Below are 17,957 nucleotides of genomic sequence, written 5' to 3'. Positions count from 1 at the left end.
GCGTAGTTAGGGAAGGGGGGGAGCCTGCGCACGCGCGGTACGGGATGGAGCCCGTGCGGCAAGATGGCGGCGCTCCGCCCCTCCGCGTGCGAGGGCGCGTGGGGCGGCAAAGATGGCGCTGCGCTGGGGGGAGGCGTTGCTGCGGGGCGTGGGGCGGCGGCTGTGGGCCAGGGTGAGGCGGGAAAGGGGTATGGGGGGGACGACAGGGGGGTTGGGAGCTGAGGCGGGGGGGGATCGGTCGCGATATGTCCTTGGGGATGGCGTGACGTCATCAGGAGGGCGATAGAGATGGGGTTCGGGAGGGGAAGGGGACACCGCCATGATGGGGGGGGGGGGGTGCTTTGGTGTTAACGATGTTACAGCGGCTTCTGTGACACTACACCTCCTTATCTGTCTCTATTAGGAAACCCCGCGGCTCTGCAGCACCGAAACAGCACCCAAACCCCTCTCAGCGCCTCCGTCCCCCTACCAGGAGCGACCCTGGGAGTACCTGGAGAGCGAAGGTGCTGAGGGGGGGGATCAGGAGGGGCTATGGGGGGGATTTAGGGGGATCGGGAGGGGATGGCGGGTGTTTGGGGGGGTCAGGAGGGGCTTGGGGGGGATTTGAGGGTGGTCAGCAGGGGCGAGAGGGGGATTTGTGGGGGTCAGGAGGGGCTGGGGGAGTATTTGGGAGGGACCAAGAGGGGTTGGGGGGTCAAGAGGGGCGAGGGGGGATTTGGGGGGGTCAGGAGGGGCATGGGGTGATTTTGGAGGGTCAGGAGGGTCTGGGCAGGATTTGGGGGGGGGTTCAGGAGGGGCTGGGGAGGATTTGGAGGGGTCAGGAGGGGCGAGGGGGATCCCCCCCCCTCAAAATATACTCCTTTTTCTGCCAGAGTATCGCATGGCGTACGGTGACAAACCAGTCTGGCAGGGCTACCGCCGCAACTACAAGGGCTCCATCCCACCTCAGCACACCCGCAAGACCTGTGTGGTGAGGGGAGGGGAACTGGGGGGGAACTGGGGGACACGGGGCACCCCCTGACCGCCCCCTGTCCCCCCAGCGCAAGGGGAAGCCAGTGGGAAACCCCTGCCCCATCTGCCGCGATCGCAACCTCCACGTGCATTTCCAGGTAAGACTGGGGGGGGGGTGTTTTAGCCCTGCATTCTCTTCTCCTTCCCTTTTTTCCTATCCCCCACTTTTCCTGTTTTCCTATTTTCCTCTCTTTTTCCACTCCCTTGACTCGCGGAGGGACGACACCAGACGCAGCGTTAGGCGCAGGTACGCGGCTGTGCACAGGGTGTGAGCGGCATCTTTCCTCCAAGCTCGCGCACCGTGTGTCAGAACCGCTACATCTTTATTGTGCTGTCTCATACGTATACACTAAAATAACGTATATAGTCATGTGTTTTCCAAGAAATTGGTAGGGTTGTATGATTAGTCACTGGAGCTCGTTATCATAGTAAGATTAATTCCAAGAACTCATTATCGTAGGTCTTCTCCTCTGAGCACTTGCGCGTTTTCTCATGGTAATGGTCGATGGGGTCTTTGGAGATGAAGATAGGTGGTCTTCCTCGCGCTGAACGTTTCACCTTCCCTCCTTGCACGTGCTCTTAGAGAGCCCAGGCCATCTTCGGGCCTTATCTGTCCCAGCTGGTGGTCCTTCCGATGTCCGTTGGAGCCGTCCTCATTATCTGGCTTCAACCACATACAGTCAGCGCCTCGCTAAAAAATCCTCTATGACAGAGTTCTATATTTTAATTAATTCAAGTTTGCAATGAATGATTTGTTTTCTCATTTCTCCCCTTTCCTTTATCTTAAGCAAATTCTTCTGCCTACGGAACACCATTTCCTCGAGCAGTCAAACAAAGTACTTAAAGCATTGCGGCGTAAAACAGATTAGAATTGAGAAGATGATCGTAACTATCGTAGCAATAAATAATTGTTTTAGCCAGGTAAAATCAGGTAACCAAGAAGTTAATTTCTCCCACAGTTCTGAAAACCCTTACGAGGTTTCATCTAAGGTTACACCATGCAAGACTGTGGCTGTTTCCAAATTTCATCTATTTCTACCGATCATTCCAGTATGATAAACACAGTTTTTTTCCATCCTTTCGCTGGATTCGGAGCTTTAGGGGTCCAGTCAGTGTTGATTCCCATCGTGGCGAAGGAGCCTTCTTGATTCTGGTACGATGTATCCACGATGCGTGTTCCTCAATCCCGACTGCGGTACGAGATGTTAGTAGAACTTGGAAGGGCCCTTCCCACTTTGGCTCCAAAGATGAGTCTGAAATAGATCTGACATATATATGATCGCCTGGCACAGTGTTTTGAATTGATCCGTCAAGACCTCGCGCTCGACGTCCCAAGATCTGTCGTTCAGCCTTTTGGAGCTGTTTTTGTAAACTTATCACATCTTCAGACAATACCTCATTTCCAATTTGCGGTGTTGGACCCATTTGTATATCATGAGGTCTTCCATGCAATATTTCAAATACTCGATCCTTCCTTGGCTTCGTTCTAACTCTCAGTAGGGCCAAAGGTAACGACTGAGGTCGGGGCAATCCAGCTTCTTGCCTCCATTTTACAATTGCCCACTTAATTGCCATCCTGAAACGGCATCCGTTCAAACCAATAAATACCTGTACCCCCTTTTCCTTGGAAATTCTTTTCCAATTTTTATTTCTGCTTCCAGTTGTTCCAACAAATCCCTCCCTAACAGAGATTTTTGATGAATTTGGCGTATGCAAAAACTTCTGTACCCCGCATTGCTTTCCCGGTTTAAACCCAAGGGGTTTCAAAAAGTATTCTTTTTTCCTTCTGGCTCCCCTTACCGTTACAAAACCATCATCAATAGGTGTCAAAGCTTGGTTTAAAACTGAAAATGTTGCTCCCGTATCAACCAAAAGCTCTTAAGTTTTTGTTGTGGATCCGCTAGCTCAGATTCCCCAGGTCGCCGTCAGTCCTCCTTGACGTGAGCCTGCATCCTGTTTCCTTTTCTTCTATCAGGACACTCGCTTTTCCAACAACGCTCCGTTTTCACCGCGCGTGTTGGATTTCGCCCTCAAACCCTCACGTAGGCCTTGGTTTCTTCACTCCTCGTGCTTCCGGCAGCGCTGCGACCAGCATCCTCCTATCCTTCCTCTTTTCTTCTCGGTTACTCTATATTCTCCAGGCGTCGTCTACCAACCTCTCTACATCCCTACTTTCCGTCGGCCTTAACTTTTGGAACTTCCTTTCGCATGGCTGGCGCTGATTGTCCTAAAAACAGGGATACTGAGTGCTGTATTCCTACTTCAGCTCTGGGATCGAGGGGAGTGTGTTTCTTTCGGTCCTTATCTCACTGTGTATAACCCTGATCAGTTTATTGATTCCGGGATGGCTCTTTCCATTCCTTTAACTATCCGATATGCTGTTAACGAGGCTTTATGTGCGTTTCTGGTAGGATCCCACCCTGGATAATGTAAAGGGAAACGTTCCTTGACCTCTTCTGCAGCTTTTATTTGATCATTTGCCAAATTTGGAGCTGTTCTTCATTATCCACTGTTTTTTCTGTTTGGGTCTTATGCTCTAATAGCAGCTGAAGATCATTCCAGTCGGGGGCTGTGTTGTCTTCTTATAAACTGGGAAATGTCACCCCGATAGCGTTGTCCCAATACTTTTTTAGCCGTGTTTTTCCAAGGTTCTAAATCAAAACAGGACTTTTAAACCGGTGTCCCATCAGGACCCACCGCTTTCCTTAAGTACCTCCCTGTCTCTCTTTTCTTCACATCCAAGAAAAGGATTATCCGAGGGGTAAAGGGCTGTCGGAGTCCCTCTCATATCATTGAGCTTCACTTGGGGGCTGATAATGCCCTGCGAGATCCCTCATTTCAGGCTTTGTCCCTGTGATTTATCACACCTTTGACCAATACTACAGGAACAACATCTCCTTTTCCCTTTTCTTTCCTTTTTATTTGCTTTTTCCCGTGCCAGCACCGTAGGGTCCTGGGGAGGTTTTAGTCCGCAGACCCTCTGATGCTCTTGATGATTACGGAAAGAAAGAAACATCTCTGCGTGCGATGTTTCATCCCATTGTCTTTCTCTCCTTAAAAACATTAACTGTAAAAGGGAACTGTAGCTCAAAGCTCCATTAAAGGGCCACTTTTTTTCATCATCTAATTTATAAAGGGGCCATCAGTGATTACAATATTTTATAAGAGTTTTCTTATTCTCTCTCACTCTTCCACGTCCGACTGTTTCTTTCCAGTGTGCTACAACGCAGCTTAAGGGCGTTTTCTTTGGTATCTCTTTCCTCTGCCTTCCTCCCATTCTCTTAGTTCCGCTCCCACGCAAACCTTTTGGTTTTACACTTCAAATTTGTCCTTTTCCACTGATCCACACCAATGCCAACGCTGACTCTTTCCCTGTCTCTGCTCCCATGCAAACCTATATATTTCTTTTTCTTCTTTTCTTTTCTTTTCTTTTCTTTTCTTTTCTTTTCTTTTCTTTTCTTTTCTTTTCTTTTCTTTTCTTTTCTTTTCTTTTCTTTTCTTTTCTTTTCTTTTCTTTTCTTCCTTTTCTTCTTTTCCCTTCTCTTCTTTTCTCTTCTCTCTTCTTTTCTCTTCTTTCTTTCTTTCTTTCTTTCTCTTCTCTTCTCTTCTCTTCTCTTCTCTTCTCTTCTCTTCTCTTCTCTTCTCTTCTCTTCTCTTCTCTTCTCTTCTTCCTTTTCTCTCTTCTCTTCTCTTCTCTTCTCTTCTCTTCTCTTCTCTTCTCTTCTCTTCTCTTCTCTTCTCTTCTCTTCTCTTCTCTTCTCTTCTCTTCTCTTCTCTTCTCTTCTCTTCTCTTCTCTTCTCTTCTCTTCTCTTCTCTTCCCTTCCCTTCCCTTCCTTCCCTTCCCTTCCCTTCCCTTCCCTTCCCTTCCCTTCCCTTCCCTTCCCTTCCCTTCCCTTCCCTTCCCTTCCCTTCCCTTCCCTTCCCTTCCCTTCCCTTCCCTTCCCTTCCCTTCCCTTCCCTTCCCTTCCCTTCCCTTCCCTTCCCTTCCCTTCCCTTCCCTTCCCTTCCCTTCCCTTCCCTTCCCTTCCCTTCCCTTCCCTTCCCTTCCCTTCCCTTCCCTTCCCTTCCCTTCCCTTCCCTTCCTTCCCTTCCCTTCCCTTCCCTTCCCTTCCCTTCCCTTCCCTTCCCTTCCCTTCCCTTCCCTTCCCTTCCCTTCCCTTCCCTTCCCTTCCCTTCCCTTCCCTTCCCTTCCCTTCCCTTCCCTTCCCTTCCCTTCCCTTCCCTTCCCTTCCCTTCCCTTCCCTTCCCTTCCCTTCCCTTCCCTTCCCTTCCCTTCCCTTCCCTTCCCTTCCCTTCCCTTCCCTTCCCTTCCCTTCCCTTCCCTTCCTCCTTTTCTTCCTTTTCTTCCTTCTCTTCTCTTCTCTTCTCTTCTCTTCTCTTCTCTTCTCTTCTCTTCTCTTCTCTTCTCTTCTCTTCTCTTCTCTTCTCTTCTCTTCTCTTCTCTTCTCTTCTCTTCTCTTCTCTTCCTTCTTTTTCTTTCGTTCTTCTTCCGCCTTCCCTTCCACAGCCCAATCCTCGATCCTTCTCTCCGGCACACACTTGCTCAAGACCTCCTTACACACACAGCAACAGAACTCTTTGCGGCGATAACACCGTTAACTCCAAAGGTCCCAGGAAAATCCCAGGAAAATCTACCCGTACGACGCGTAAGACTACACACATACAATCATTATTACTCCAAGGAGTACAACTCCAGGAGTCCCAATACCACAGAATTATTACTCCAAGGAGTGGAGTCCGATACCACAGCCCATCCAAACGCCGTCGGAAATTGAGTTTTTAACCAAACCAAACCAAATCAAACCTCTATGTCACAATTCTATATTTTAATTAGCTCAAACTTACAAGTTTTAACGAATGATTTCTTCTTTCTTCCTCCCCTTTACCTTTTCTTCCTCCCCTTTACCTTTTCTTTCTCCCCCTCTCCCTCCCCATCTTCCTGTTCCCATCTCCCTCTTTCCACCCCACTTTTCCTCTTTGTACCCCACCTTTTTTCTTTTCCTCCCACTCTTTTCCTCCCCTTTTCCTCTTTCTTCCTCTCCTTCCTTCCCCCTTCTCTTCTTCCCATGCCCCCTTTTCCTCTTCCCACCCACCTTTCCCTCTTCACTTCTCTTTTCCTTTTCCTCCCACTTTTTCATCTTCTTTTCCTTTACTCTTTTCTCTTCTTCCTTCCCCCTTTTCTTTTTCTCTTCCCACCTCCCTTTTTCCTCTTTCCACCCACCTTTTCCTCTCTAATTTTCTTCTCTTTTCCTCCCCTTTTCCTCTTCTTTTCTCACCTTCCTTCCCCGTTTTCTTTTCTTCTTCCCACCTCCCTTTTTCCTCTTTCTACCCACCTTTTCCTCTCCACTTCTCGTTTCTTTTCCTCTTTTCTCACCTTCCTTCCCCCTTTTCCTCTTCCCACCTCCCTTTTTCCTGTTTCCACCCATCTTTTCCTCTCCAAATTTCTTCTCTTTTCCTCCTCTTTTCCTCTTCTTTTTTCTCACCTTTCTTCCCCCTTTTCTTTTCATCTTCCTGCCCTCCCCCCCTTATTCCTCTTTGCTCCCTCCTTTTCCTCTTCCCCTTTTCCTCTTCCCACCCCCCCTTTTTCCTCTTCCCACCCCTTTTTCCTCTTCCCCCGCAGAACGTGAAGCTCCTGGACCAGTTCATTTGTCCGCACTCCGGCGTCATCTTCCACCCCACGCACACGGGTGAGGAGGGGGCAGCTGGGGGGGGGCCTGAGGGCACTTGGGGGGCTGAGGGAGCACTTGGGGGGCTCTCTGGGCCCCCCTAGAGCTGTTAACACTGCCCCCCTCCACCCCAGGGATCTGCATGAAGCAGCACAAGCTCCTGACCAAGGCCATCGCGCAGGCGCAGGATCACGGTGAGTCGAGTGGCCCCCAGAGACCCCCCCTCACCCTATAGATCTCCCCCTCACCCTATAGGAGACCCCCCAGCCCTCTGGGAGACCCCCTCACCCTATAAAGCTCCCCCTCACCCTATAGGACCCCCCCAAGCCCTCTGGGAGCACCCCCTCACCCTATAGAGCTCCCCCTCACCCTATAGGAGCCCCCTCAGCCCTCTGAGAGCCCTCCCTCACCCTATAGGAGCCCCCCCAGCCCTCTGGGAGCACCCCCTCACCCTATAGAGCTCTCCCTCACCCTATAGGAGCCCCCCCAGCCCTCTGGGAACCCCCCCCTTACCCTATAAAGCTTCCCCTCACCCTATAGGAGTCCCCCCAGCCCCATTGGAGCCCCCCCTCACCCTATAGGAGCCCCCCCAGCCCTCTGGGAACCCCCCCCTTACCCTATAAAGCTTCCCCTCACCCTATAGGAGCCCCCCCAGCCCTCTGGGAGCCCTCCCTCACCCTATAGGAGCCCCCCCTCACCCTATAGGAGCCCCCCAAGCCCTCTTGGGAGACCCTCTCACCCTATAGGAGCCCCCCCAGCCCTCTGGGAGCCACCACTCACCCTATAAAGCTTCCCCTCACCCTATAGGAGCCCCCCCAGCCCTCTGGGAACCCCCCCCTTACCCTATAAAGCTTCCCCTCACCCTATAGGAGCCCCCTCAGCCCTCTGAGAGCCCTCCCTCACCCTATAGGAGCCCCCTGAGCCCTCTGGGAGCCCTCCCTCACCCTATAGGAGCCCCCCCTCACCCTATAGGAGCCCCCCAAGCCCTCTTGGGAGACCCTCTCACCCTATAGGAGCCCCCCCAGCCCTCTGGGAGCCACCACTCACCCTATAAAGCTTCCCCTCACCCTATAGGAGTCCCCCCAGCCCCATTGGAGCCCCCCCTCACCCTATAAAGCTCCCCCTCACCCTACAGGAGCCCCCCCAGCCCTCTGGGAGCCCCCCCTCACCCTATAGGAGCCCCCCCAGCCCTCTGGGAACCCCCCCCTTACCCTATAAAGCTTCCCCTCACCCTATAGGAGCCCCCCAAGCCCTCTGGGAACCCCCCCTCACCCTATAGATCACCCCCTCACCCTATAGGAGCCCCCCCAGCCCCATTGGAGCCCCCCTTCACCCTATAAAGCTTCCCCTCACACTATAGGAGCCCCCCCAGCCCTCTGGGAGCACCCCCTCACCCTATAGAGCTCCCCCTCACCCTATAGGAGCCCCCCCAGCCCTCTGGGAGCCCCCTCTCACCCTATAGAGCTCCCCCTCACCCTATAGGAGCCCCCCCAGCCCTCTGGGAGCCCCCCCTCACCCTATAGGAGCCCCCCCAGCCCTCTGGGAAACCCCCCCTTACCCTATAAAGCTTCCCCTCACCCTATAGGAGCCCCACAAGCCCTCTGGGAGACCCTCTCACCCTATAGGAGCCCCCCCAGCTCCATGGGAGCCCCCCTTCACCTTATAGGAGCCACACCTCATCCTATGGAGCCCCTCGACACCCTATAGGAGCCCCCCTTCACACCATGGGGACCCCCCATAGCTGCCCCCTAAACCCAAGGGAGACCCCAGCGGCACCCATGGGTGTCCCCTCACCCCATGGGAGCCCCCCCAGCTCCATAGGAGTCCCCTCTCACCCCATGAGAGCCCCCCCAGCTCCATAAGAGCCCCCCCTCACCCGATGGGAGCCCCCTCAGCCCCATAGGAGCCCCCCCTCACCCCATGAGAGGCCCCCTAGCTCCATAAGAGCCCCCCTCACCCCATGGGAGCCCTCCCAGCTCCATAGGAGCCCCCCCCAGCCCCATGGGAGCCCCCCCTCACCCCATGAGAGCCCCCCCCAGCCCCATGGGAGCCCCCCAGACCCAAGGGAGTTCCCTGGGGAGCTCCTCTGGCTGCATGGGAGCCCCCCCAGCCCCCATAGCTGCCTCCCAGGTGCCCCCCTCACCCCATAGGTGCCCCCCCCTCACTCCCCTGCCCCCCCTTCCCCCCCAGGTCTCCTGTGGCTGCAGGTACCCTATGTCCCCGTTCCCCGAGACGACTTCTCCAACCGCCACGCTGCGGTCAGCAGAACGCCCGCCGCACCCGCACTGGCACCGGGGCAGGTCTGGTACCCCTGGTACGAGCGGCAGCCGCCGCCACCCACCGCCCTCGCGCGCCTGCGCCGCCTTTACAAGGGCTTCCTCAAGGAAGAAAGGGACCCAGCGGCAGCAGGGGCTTCCCCTGGCACCCCCCCCACCCCCCCTGCGCAGCGCAGCACAGAATAAAGCGGTTAAAACGCCCTAAAACTCGAGTTTTGGCTTCTTTTTCACATGGGGAAACTGAGGCACGGGGAAGTGGTGAGTTGACAAAATGGCGGCCGTGACCGCAAAATGGCTGCCGCGAGCGCAAAATGCCCGCCGCGACCATAAAATGGCCGCCGCTGGGATGCGTCAAGATGGCGGCCGCGCCCAGAAAATGGCGTCCCACCGGATTGGGGGAGGGGGGGAGGTGTACTTGAGGGGGGATGTATCCCAGAGTGCCTTGCGGCAGTAGGCATGAGGGGGTATATATCCCAGAGTGCTTTGCGGCACTGAGAGTGGTTATATCCCAGAGTGCTTTGCGGCACTGAAGGGGGGGTGTAATGTGTCCTAGAGTGCTTTGCGGAAAGCAGACATGAGAGCGCCTATATCCCGTCATGCCTTGCGGCCCTGCGCGGGGGGGCGTGGCCTGTTGCTAGGGGCCGCGGCCGCCATTGGCCGCGCGGTTGCCGAGGGCGGGTCTGGCGCCCGCCGGGCCGTGTCGGCGGTGTCGGCGGGGCCGGGGCCCGGCTTAGAGGGGCAATGGAATTCCCTTTCGACCTCGGCCCGGTGCTGGGCGATCGCGTATGCGTGGTGGATCAACACCTCCGCCCCGCAGGCCGACCCGGCGCCGCCTACCGGTAGCGGGGCGGGCCTAGGCCTGAGGCCCGCGCGCGCGCGGGGCACGACGGGAAACAGGCGGGGGGGGAGGTGATGGTGTGAGGGCGCGGTGCATGATGGGAAACTGGAGGGCCCGGGCCTGTCAATGGCGGGGGGGGGGGGGGGGGGAGTGGCCCGGGGCATTGTGGGAAATGGGGGGTCGTGGGGTGCCATGGGGTGACAATGCCCCCCCACCCACCCCCCCCCCCCGTGTCCAGAGGGGACCTGGAGCAGCGGCTGAGGAGTGTGATCGATGAGCTGGGCCGGGCCTCGGCCAAGGTGGGGGGGGTGGGGGCAGGGGGGGCAATTGGGGGGGTATTGGGGGGGTATTGGGGGAATAGGGAGCAATTGAGAGGGTAATTGGGGGCAATTGAGGGGGTAATTTGGGTCAATTTTGGGGGTAAGGGGTCAGTTGGGGTAATGGGGTCAATTGGGGAGGAATGGGGGCAGCTGGGGGGCAATTGAGGGGAATGGGGGCAGTTGAGGGGGTAATTGGGGGCAATTGAGGGGGTAATTGGGATCAATTTTGGGAGTAATGGGTCAGTTGGGGTAATGGGGGCAATTGGGGTGGAATGGGGCAGTTGGGGGGTATTGGGGGGAATAGGGAGCAATTGAGGGGGGTAATTGGGGCAATTGAGGGGGTAATTGGGGTCAATTTTGAGGGTAATGGGACAGTTGGGGTAATGGGGGCAATTGGGGAAATGGAGGGTAATTAGAGGTAATGGGAGGCAATTGAGGAGTGGTGGGGAGGAATGGGGCAATTGGGGGCATTGAGGGGAATAAGGAGCAATTGGGGTAATTGGGGTCACTTTTGGGGGTAAGGGGTCAATTGGGGTAATGGGGGCAATTGGGGAGGAATGAGGGCTATTGGGGGGAATAGGGAGCAATTGAGAGGGTAATTGGGGCAATTGAGGGGGTAACTGGGGTCAATTTTGAGTGTAATGGGTCAGTTGGGGTAATGGGGGCAATTGGGGAGGAATGGGGGCAGTTGGGAATGGGGGCAATTGGGAAATGGAGGGTAATTGGAGGTAATGGGGGCAATTGGGGAGTGGTGGGGAGGAATGGGGCAATTGGGGATATTGGGGGAATAGGGAGCAATTGAGGGGGTAATTGGGGTCACTTTTGGGGGTAAGGGGTCAATTGGGGTAATGGGGGCAATTGGGGAGGAATGAGGGCTATTGGGGGGAATAAGGAGCAATTGAGAGGGTAATTGGGGGCAATTGAGGGGGTAATTGGGGTCAATTTTGGGGGTAGGGGGTCAGTTGGGGTAATGGGGGCAATTGAGGGGAATGGGGGCAGTTGAGGGGGTAATTGAGGTCAATTTTGGGGTAATGAGTCAGTTGGGGTAATGGGGGCAATTGGGGCGGAATGGAGGGCAGTTGGGGGGCAATTGAGGGGAGTGGGGGGCAATTGAGCAGAATGGGGGCAGTTGGGGAAATGGAGGGTAATTGGGGGTAATGGGAGGCAATTGGGGAGCAGAGGGGAGGAATGGGGCAGTTGGGGGGGATTGGTGGGGGTTATGGGGGCAATTGAAGGTGAGTGGGGGAATGGGGGCAATTGCGTAATGGGGCAATTGAGGGAGGTAATGGGGGCAATTAAAGGGGAATGAGGGCAATTCAGGGGAATGGGGGCAATTGAGGAGAACGGCGGATAATTGGGAAGGTAATGGGGGAGTGGGGGGCAATTGGGGCAATTAGTGGGGAAATGGGGGGGCAATTGAGAGGGTAATAAGGGGCAATTGGCCAAGTGGAAGGGAATGAGGAGCAATTGGGGTGGCAGTGGAGGCGATGGGGTGGGTAATGGGGGGCAGTGGGAGGGGAAGAGGGGCAAGTGGGGGGCACTGGGGGTGACGGGGTGGGTCCCGCAGGCGCAGGGGCTCCCGGCTCCGGTCACCAGCGCCGCACGGATGGAAACCAATCGGCACGTGCTCTACATCCTGCGCAGTGAGGGGCGTGGGTGAGCGGGACCCCCAAACGCTGACCCCCCCAAACCCTGACCCCTCCCAAACCTGACCCCCCTGGGGGCCCCAGGCATCCAGGACCCCCCCAAAACTCCCTTCTCCGCCCTCCAGGACCCCCAAAAGCGCCGTCATCGGCTTCATCAAGGTTGGCTACAAGAAGCTGTTCCTCCTGGTAAGTGTCTGGAGGGGGGGTGGGGGTCCCCGACAGCCTTTTTGCCCCCCCCAACCATTTCCTCCACCGAATGCCCATTTTCTCTCCTTTAGTAGCCATTTTTTTCCCTTTAGTGGCCGTTTTCTCCTTTTTGGTGCCCGGTTTCTCCTTTTAATGCACATTTTCTACTCTTGTAATGCCTATTTTACTTGTTTAATGGCTATTTTCTCCCCTTTAATGCCCGTTTCCCCCCCTTAATGCCCATTTCCCCCCCTTTAATGCCCATTTACTCCCCTTTAATGCCCATTTCCCCCCCTTTAATGCCCATTTCCCCCCTTTAATGCCCATTTACTCCCCTTTAATGCCCATTTACTCCCTTTTAATGCCCATTTTCCCCCCTTTTAATGCCCATTTACTCCCCTTTAATGTCCATTTCCCCCCTTTAATGTCCATTTCCTCCCTTTAATGCCCATTTCCCCACTTTAATGCCCATTTCCCCTCCTTAATGTCCATTTTCCCCCCTTTAATGCCCATTCCCCCCCTTTAATGCCCATTTCCCCCACTTTAATGCCCATTTCCCCCCTTTTAATGCCCATTTCCTCCCCTTTAATGCCCATTTCCTCCCCTTTAATGCCCATTTTCCCCCCTTTAATGCCCATTTACTCCCCTTAATGCCCATTTACTCCCCTTTAATGCCCATTTTCCCCCCTTTAATGCCCATTTCCCCACTTTAATGCCCATTTCTCCCCCTTTAATGCCCATTTCCCCCCCTTTAATGCCCATTTTCATGCCCATTTCCCCCCCTTTAATGCCCATTTCCCCACTTTAATGCCCATTTCCCCCGTTTAATGCCCATTTCTCCACTTTAATGCCCATTTTCCCCCTTTAATGCCCATTTTCCCCCCTTTAATGCCCATTTCCCCCCCTTTAATGCCCATTCCCCCCCTTTAAATGCCCATTCCCCCCACTTTAATGCCCATTTCCTCCCCTTTAATGCCCATTCCCCCCTTTAATGCCCATTTCCCCCCTTTAATGCCCATTTCCCCCCCTTTAATGCCCATTTACTCCCCTTTAATGCCCATTTCTCCCCTTTAATGCCCATTTTCCCCCCTTTAATGCCCATTCCCCCCTTTAATGCCCATTTCCCCCCTTAATGCCCATTTCTCCCCTTTAATGCCCATTCCCCCCCTTTAATGCCCATTTCCCCCCCTTTAATGCCCATTTCCCCCCCTTTAATGCCCATTTACTCCCCTTTAATGCCCATTTCTCCCCCTTTAATGCCCATTTTCCCCCCTTTAATGCCCATTTACTCCCCTTTAATGCCCATTTTCCCCCTTTAATGCTCATTTCCCCCCCTTAATGCCCATTTCCCCCCTTTAATGCCCATTCCCCCCCCTTTAATGCCCATTTTCCCACCTTTCGCACCCCCTTTCCCCCCTTTCATTCCCATTTTCCCCCCCCTCCAGGACCGCAACGGCGCCCACGTTGAAGCGGAGCCTCTTTGCGTCTTGGATTTCTACATCCACGAATCCCTGCAGCGACACGGTTACGGTTTGGAGCTCTTCCAGCACATGCTGCAGGTGACAAAAAACGGACACAAAAGAGGGGGGACACATCCAACCCCCCCTCCTCGCCTCAAATTCCGCACCCGCAGAGTGAGAGGGTCGAGCCGCGGCGTTTGGCCGTCGATCGCCCCTCCGAGAAGCTCCTGGCGTTCCTCCGCAAACACTACGGCCTCACCGACGCCATCCCGCAGGTGGGGGGTCCTGGGGTGCCCCCCGCCCACTTAAAATGCCCCCCCAGCCCCTTAAAATGCCCCCCAATCCCTTAAAATCCCCCCAAACCCTTAAAATGCCCCCCCAGCCCCTTAAAATGCCCCCCAATCCCTTAAAATCCCCCCAAACCCCTTAAAATCCCCCCCCAAACCCCTTAAAATGCCCCCAAACCCCTTAAAATCCCCCCAAACCCTTAAAATCCCCCCAACCCCTTAAAACCCCCCCAAAGCCCTTAATATCCCCCCAATCCTTTAAAATCCCCCCAAACCCTTAAAATCCCCCCCAATCCTTTAAAATCCCCCCCAAACCCCTTAAACCCCCCCCCAAACCCCTTAAAATCCCCCCCAATCCCTTAAAATCCCCCCCAAACCCCTTAAAATCCCCCCCAATCCCTTAAAATCCCCCCAATCCTTTAAAATCCCCCCCAATCCCCTTAAAATCCTCCCCAAACCCATTAAAATCCCCCCAAAGCCCTTAAAATCCCCCCCAAAGCCCTTAAAATCCCCCCAATCCTTTAAAATCCCCCCCAAACCCCTTAAACCCCCCCCAAACCCCTTAAAATCCCCCCCAATCCCTTAAAATCCCCCCCAAACCCCTTAAAATCCCCCCCAATCCCTTAAAATCCCCCCAATCCTTTAAAATCCCCCCCAATCCCCTTAAAATCCTCCCCAAACCCATTAAAATCCACCCAAAGCCCTTAAAATCCCCCCCAAAGCCCTTAAAATCCCCCCAATCCTTTAAAATCCCCCCAAACCCCTTAAAATCCCCTCCAATCCCTTAAAATCGCCCCCAATGCCCTTAAAATCCCCCCAATCCCTTAAAATCCCCCCAAAACCCCTTAAAATCCCCCCCAATCCCTTAAAATCCCCCCCAAACCCCTTAAAATCGCCCCCAATCCTTTAAAATCCCCCCCAAACACTTAAAATCCCCCCCAAAACCCTTAAAATCCCCCCCAAAGCCCTTAAAATCCTCTCCAATCCTTTAAAATCCCCCAATCCCTTAAAACCCCCCCAAAGCCCTTAAAATCCCCCCCAAAGACCTTAAAATCCCCCCCAAAGACCTTAAAATCCCCCCAAACCCCTTAAAATCCCCCCCAAAGCCCTTAAAATCCCCTCCAATCCTTTAAAATCCCCCCCAAAACCCTTAAAATCCCCCCCAAACCCTTAAAATCCCCCCCCGAACCCTTAAAATCCCCCCAATCCCTTAAAATCCCCCCAATCCCTTAAAATCCCCCCCAATCCTTTAAAATCCCCCCCAAACCCCTTAAAATCCCCCCAAACCCCTTAAAATCCCCCCCAAAGCCCTTAAAATCCCTTCCAATCCTTTAAAATCCCCCCCAAACCCCTTAAAATCCCCCCCAATCCCCTTAAAATCCCCCCAAACCTCTTAAAATCCCCCCAAACCCCTTAAAATCCCCCCAAAGCCCTTAAAATCCCCTCCAAACCCTTAAAATCCCCCCCCAATCCCCTTAAAATCCCCCCAAACCTCTTAAAATCCCCCTGAACCCCTTAAAATCCCCCCCAAAGCCCTTAAAATCCCCCCAACCCCTTAAAATCCCCCCAATCCTTTAAAATCCCCCCCAACCCCTTAAAATCCCCCCCCATCCCTTAAAATCCCCCCCAAACCCCTTAAAATCCCCCCCAAACCCCTTAAAATCCCCCCCAATCCTTTAAAATCCCCCCAATCCCTTAAAATCCCCCCCAAAGCCCTTAAAATCCAAGGAATCTGCTTGGGGGGGGGCAAATACACCTGAATATTTGTGCTGTGGAGGGGATTGAGCCTCAGAATTTGCCCCGGGGGGGGTAAATCACCCCAAATATTTGCCCCAAGGGGGGGGGTATTTCCTTAAGAATTATCCCTGGGGGGTAAATGACCCCCAATATTGGTCCATGGGGGGGTAGAGTCACACGAGGACGGAGGGGAATTACCTTCAATATTTGCCCCAAGGGGGGTGGGTGGAGCCTCAGGAATTGCCCCGGGGGGGTGGGAATCTGCCCCAAGGGGGGGGCAAAATCCCCCCTGGATTTACCCCGGCGGGGGCAGAACAGCCCCTCACTCTTCCTCCCCACCCCCCCCACCAGGTAAACAACTTCGTTATCTTCGAGGGGTTCTTCTCTAATCGCCCGGGTGAGTTTGGGGGGGACACGGGGGGGTGGGGGGGGTGTGGGAGGGGCTTGGGGTGACCCCCCCCCTCATTTCTAATCCTGCCCCCCACCCCTCTTCATTGCAGCCCCCACCCGCCGGCCGCCCGCCAAGCGGCAAGAGGAGGAGATCAAACCCTATTCGCTGTCTGACCGGGAATGTGAGGGGAAACTGAGGCACGGGGAGGCGGCGGGGGGGGGGGAATGGGGAACAGGAAGGGGAAACTTGAGGCACGAGGGTGGGAGGAGTGGAGGCAACTGGGGGGAAACTGAGGCACGAGGGTGGAAATGAGGAAGAGGAAGGGGAAACTGAGGCACGGGGGGGAATGGGGGCAACTGGGGGGGAACTGAGGCAAAGCTGGGGGGAATGGGGGCAACTAGAGGGGAAACTGAGGCACGGGGAGTGGGAACTGAGGCACGGGGCAGGAATGGGGGCAACTAGGGGGGAAACTGAGGCACAGGGAGTGGGAACTGAGGCACGGGGGGCGGAACTGAGGCACGGGGGGGCGGAATGGGGGCAACTAGGGGGGAAACTGAGGCACGAGGGGGGGAACTGAGTCCCGGGGGGAATGGGGAGGGGAAACTGAGGCACGGGGTGGGGGGGGAAACTGAGGCGAGGGGGCGGAATGGGGGCAACTAGGGGGGAAACTGAGGCACGAGGGGGGGAACTGAGGCCCCGGGGGGAATGGGGAGGGGAAACTGAGGCACGGGGTGGGGGGGGAAACTGAGGCAGGGGAGGGAAACTGAGGCAGGGGGGTGGAACTGAGGCACGGGGGGGCGGAATGGGGGCAACTAGGGGGGAACTGAGGCCCGGGGGGGGAATGGGGAGGGGAAACTGAGGCACGGGGGGGGGGAACTGACGCACGGGGGCTGGAATGGGGGCAACTAGGGGGGAAACTGAGGCACGAGGGGGGGAACTGAGGCGGGGGGGAATTGGGAGGGGAAACTGAGGCATGGGGGGAAGGGGGAACTGAGGCACGGGGGTGGAACTCAGGCACGGGGGGGTGGAATGGGGGCAACTAGGGGGGAAACTGAGGCACGAGGGGGGGAACTGAGGCCCGGGGGGGGAATGGGGAGGGGAAACTGAGACACGGGAGGGAACTAAGGCTCGGGGATAGAAATGGGGAAGGAAAACTGAGGCACGGGGGGGGACTGAGGCATGGGGGAGGGGAACGGGGTCAACTGGGGGGAAACTGAGGCACAGGGTGGAAATGGGGAGGGGAAACTGAGGCACGGGGGGGGGAACTGAGGCATAGGGTGGAAATGGGGAGGGGAAACTGAGGCACGGGGTGGGAAAATGGGGAGGGGAAACTGAGGCACGGAGCTGGAAATGGGGAGGGAAACTGAGGCACAGGGGCTCCCTCTCTGCCCCGCTGCCCCTCCAGTCCTGCGTGAGGAACCGGAGCCCCCCTGGCCCTTCAACCTGACGCCGGGGCGCGCGGGGGGGTCCCCGGTGCGCGGCAGCCTCCGGCCCTTCCTGCTGCGTCGGGAGCCGCCGGACGGACGGACGGAAGGACGGACAGACGCCCCCCCCCAACGCCGCGCCAGGTCCGGCCCCGCTTCGGCCCCTCCGGGTTTGGGGTATTTGAACCTCTTGGGTTGGGGTTTGCCTCATTGCTGCCTTTACCCCCACAGCTCCCTCGGGCGCACCGGGCACTGAGCCCCACGGCAGCTGCGCCCCACGGCGCCCAGCGGGGATGTGGGGCACCCAGCCCTGCCCCACGGCTGCCCCCTCCTGCCCCACAGCTCCCAGGGGGGCCTGTCCCTGCCCCACAGCTCCCAGGGGGGCCTGTTCCTGCCCCACAGGTGCCCCCTTTCTGCCCCACAGCCCCCATGGGTGCCTGTCTCTGCCCCATAGGTACCCCCTTCTGCCCCACAGCTCCTGTGGGTGCCTGTTCCTGCCCCACAGGTGCTCCCTTTCTGCTCCACAGGCCCTATAGGTGTCTGTTCCTGCCCCATAGGTGCCTCCTTTTTACCCCACAGCCCCCATGGGTGCCTGTCTCTGCCCCATAGGTACCCCCTTCTGCCCCACAGCTCCTGTGGGTGCCTGTCCCTGCCACGCAGGTGCCCCCTTTCTGCCCCACAGGCCCTGTAGGTGTCTGTTCCTGCCCCATAGGT

The 17,957-nt window shown here is 55.9% G+C and overlaps 2 protein-coding genes across 3 annotated transcripts; both read left to right on the top strand.

The window, feature by feature from the left end:
* Positions 1-22: 22 nt before the first annotated feature.
* Positions 23-9,171, top strand: MRPS18B (mitochondrial ribosomal protein S18B). Its single transcript, XM_054051976.1, has 7 exons — positions 23-172; positions 404-503; positions 873-970; positions 1,041-1,109; positions 6,633-6,699; positions 6,813-6,872; positions 8,869-9,171. The coding sequence occupies exons 1-7, from the start codon at positions 113-115 to the stop codon at positions 9,138-9,140; spliced, it is 726 nt and encodes a 241-aa protein (XP_053907951.1). The 5' UTR covers positions 23-112; the 3' UTR covers positions 9,141-9,171.
* A 344-nt stretch (positions 9,172-9,515) lies between these two features.
* Positions 9,516-17,682, top strand: ATAT1 (alpha tubulin acetyltransferase 1). Of its 2 annotated transcripts, XM_054051975.1 has the most exons (10): positions 9,521-9,793; positions 10,031-10,091; positions 11,680-11,768; positions 11,884-11,944; positions 13,390-13,503; positions 13,578-13,679; positions 15,780-15,825; positions 15,929-16,000; positions 17,225-17,387; positions 17,475-17,681. In XM_054051975.1, the coding sequence occupies exons 1-10, from the start codon at positions 9,696-9,698 to the stop codon at positions 17,497-17,499; spliced, it is 831 nt and encodes a 276-aa protein (XP_053907950.1). In that variant the 5' UTR covers positions 9,521-9,695; the 3' UTR covers positions 17,500-17,681. The 2 variants fall into 2 exon arrangements, with proteins under 2 accessions (XP_053907949.1, XP_053907950.1); XM_054051974.1 differs by having other exon boundaries at positions 9,516-9,793; positions 17,225-17,682.
* Positions 17,683-17,957: the final 275 nt, after the last annotated feature.

This window comes from Cuculus canorus, chromosome 31, assembly GCF_017976375.1.
Source record: "Cuculus canorus isolate bCucCan1 chromosome 31, bCucCan1.pri, whole genome shotgun sequence".
NCBI classification, from domain to species: Eukaryota; Metazoa; Chordata; class Aves; order Cuculiformes; family Cuculidae; genus Cuculus; species Cuculus canorus.
Note: the sequence above shows the minus strand (reverse complement) of the source record. Positions and strands in the feature narration are given on the sequence as shown.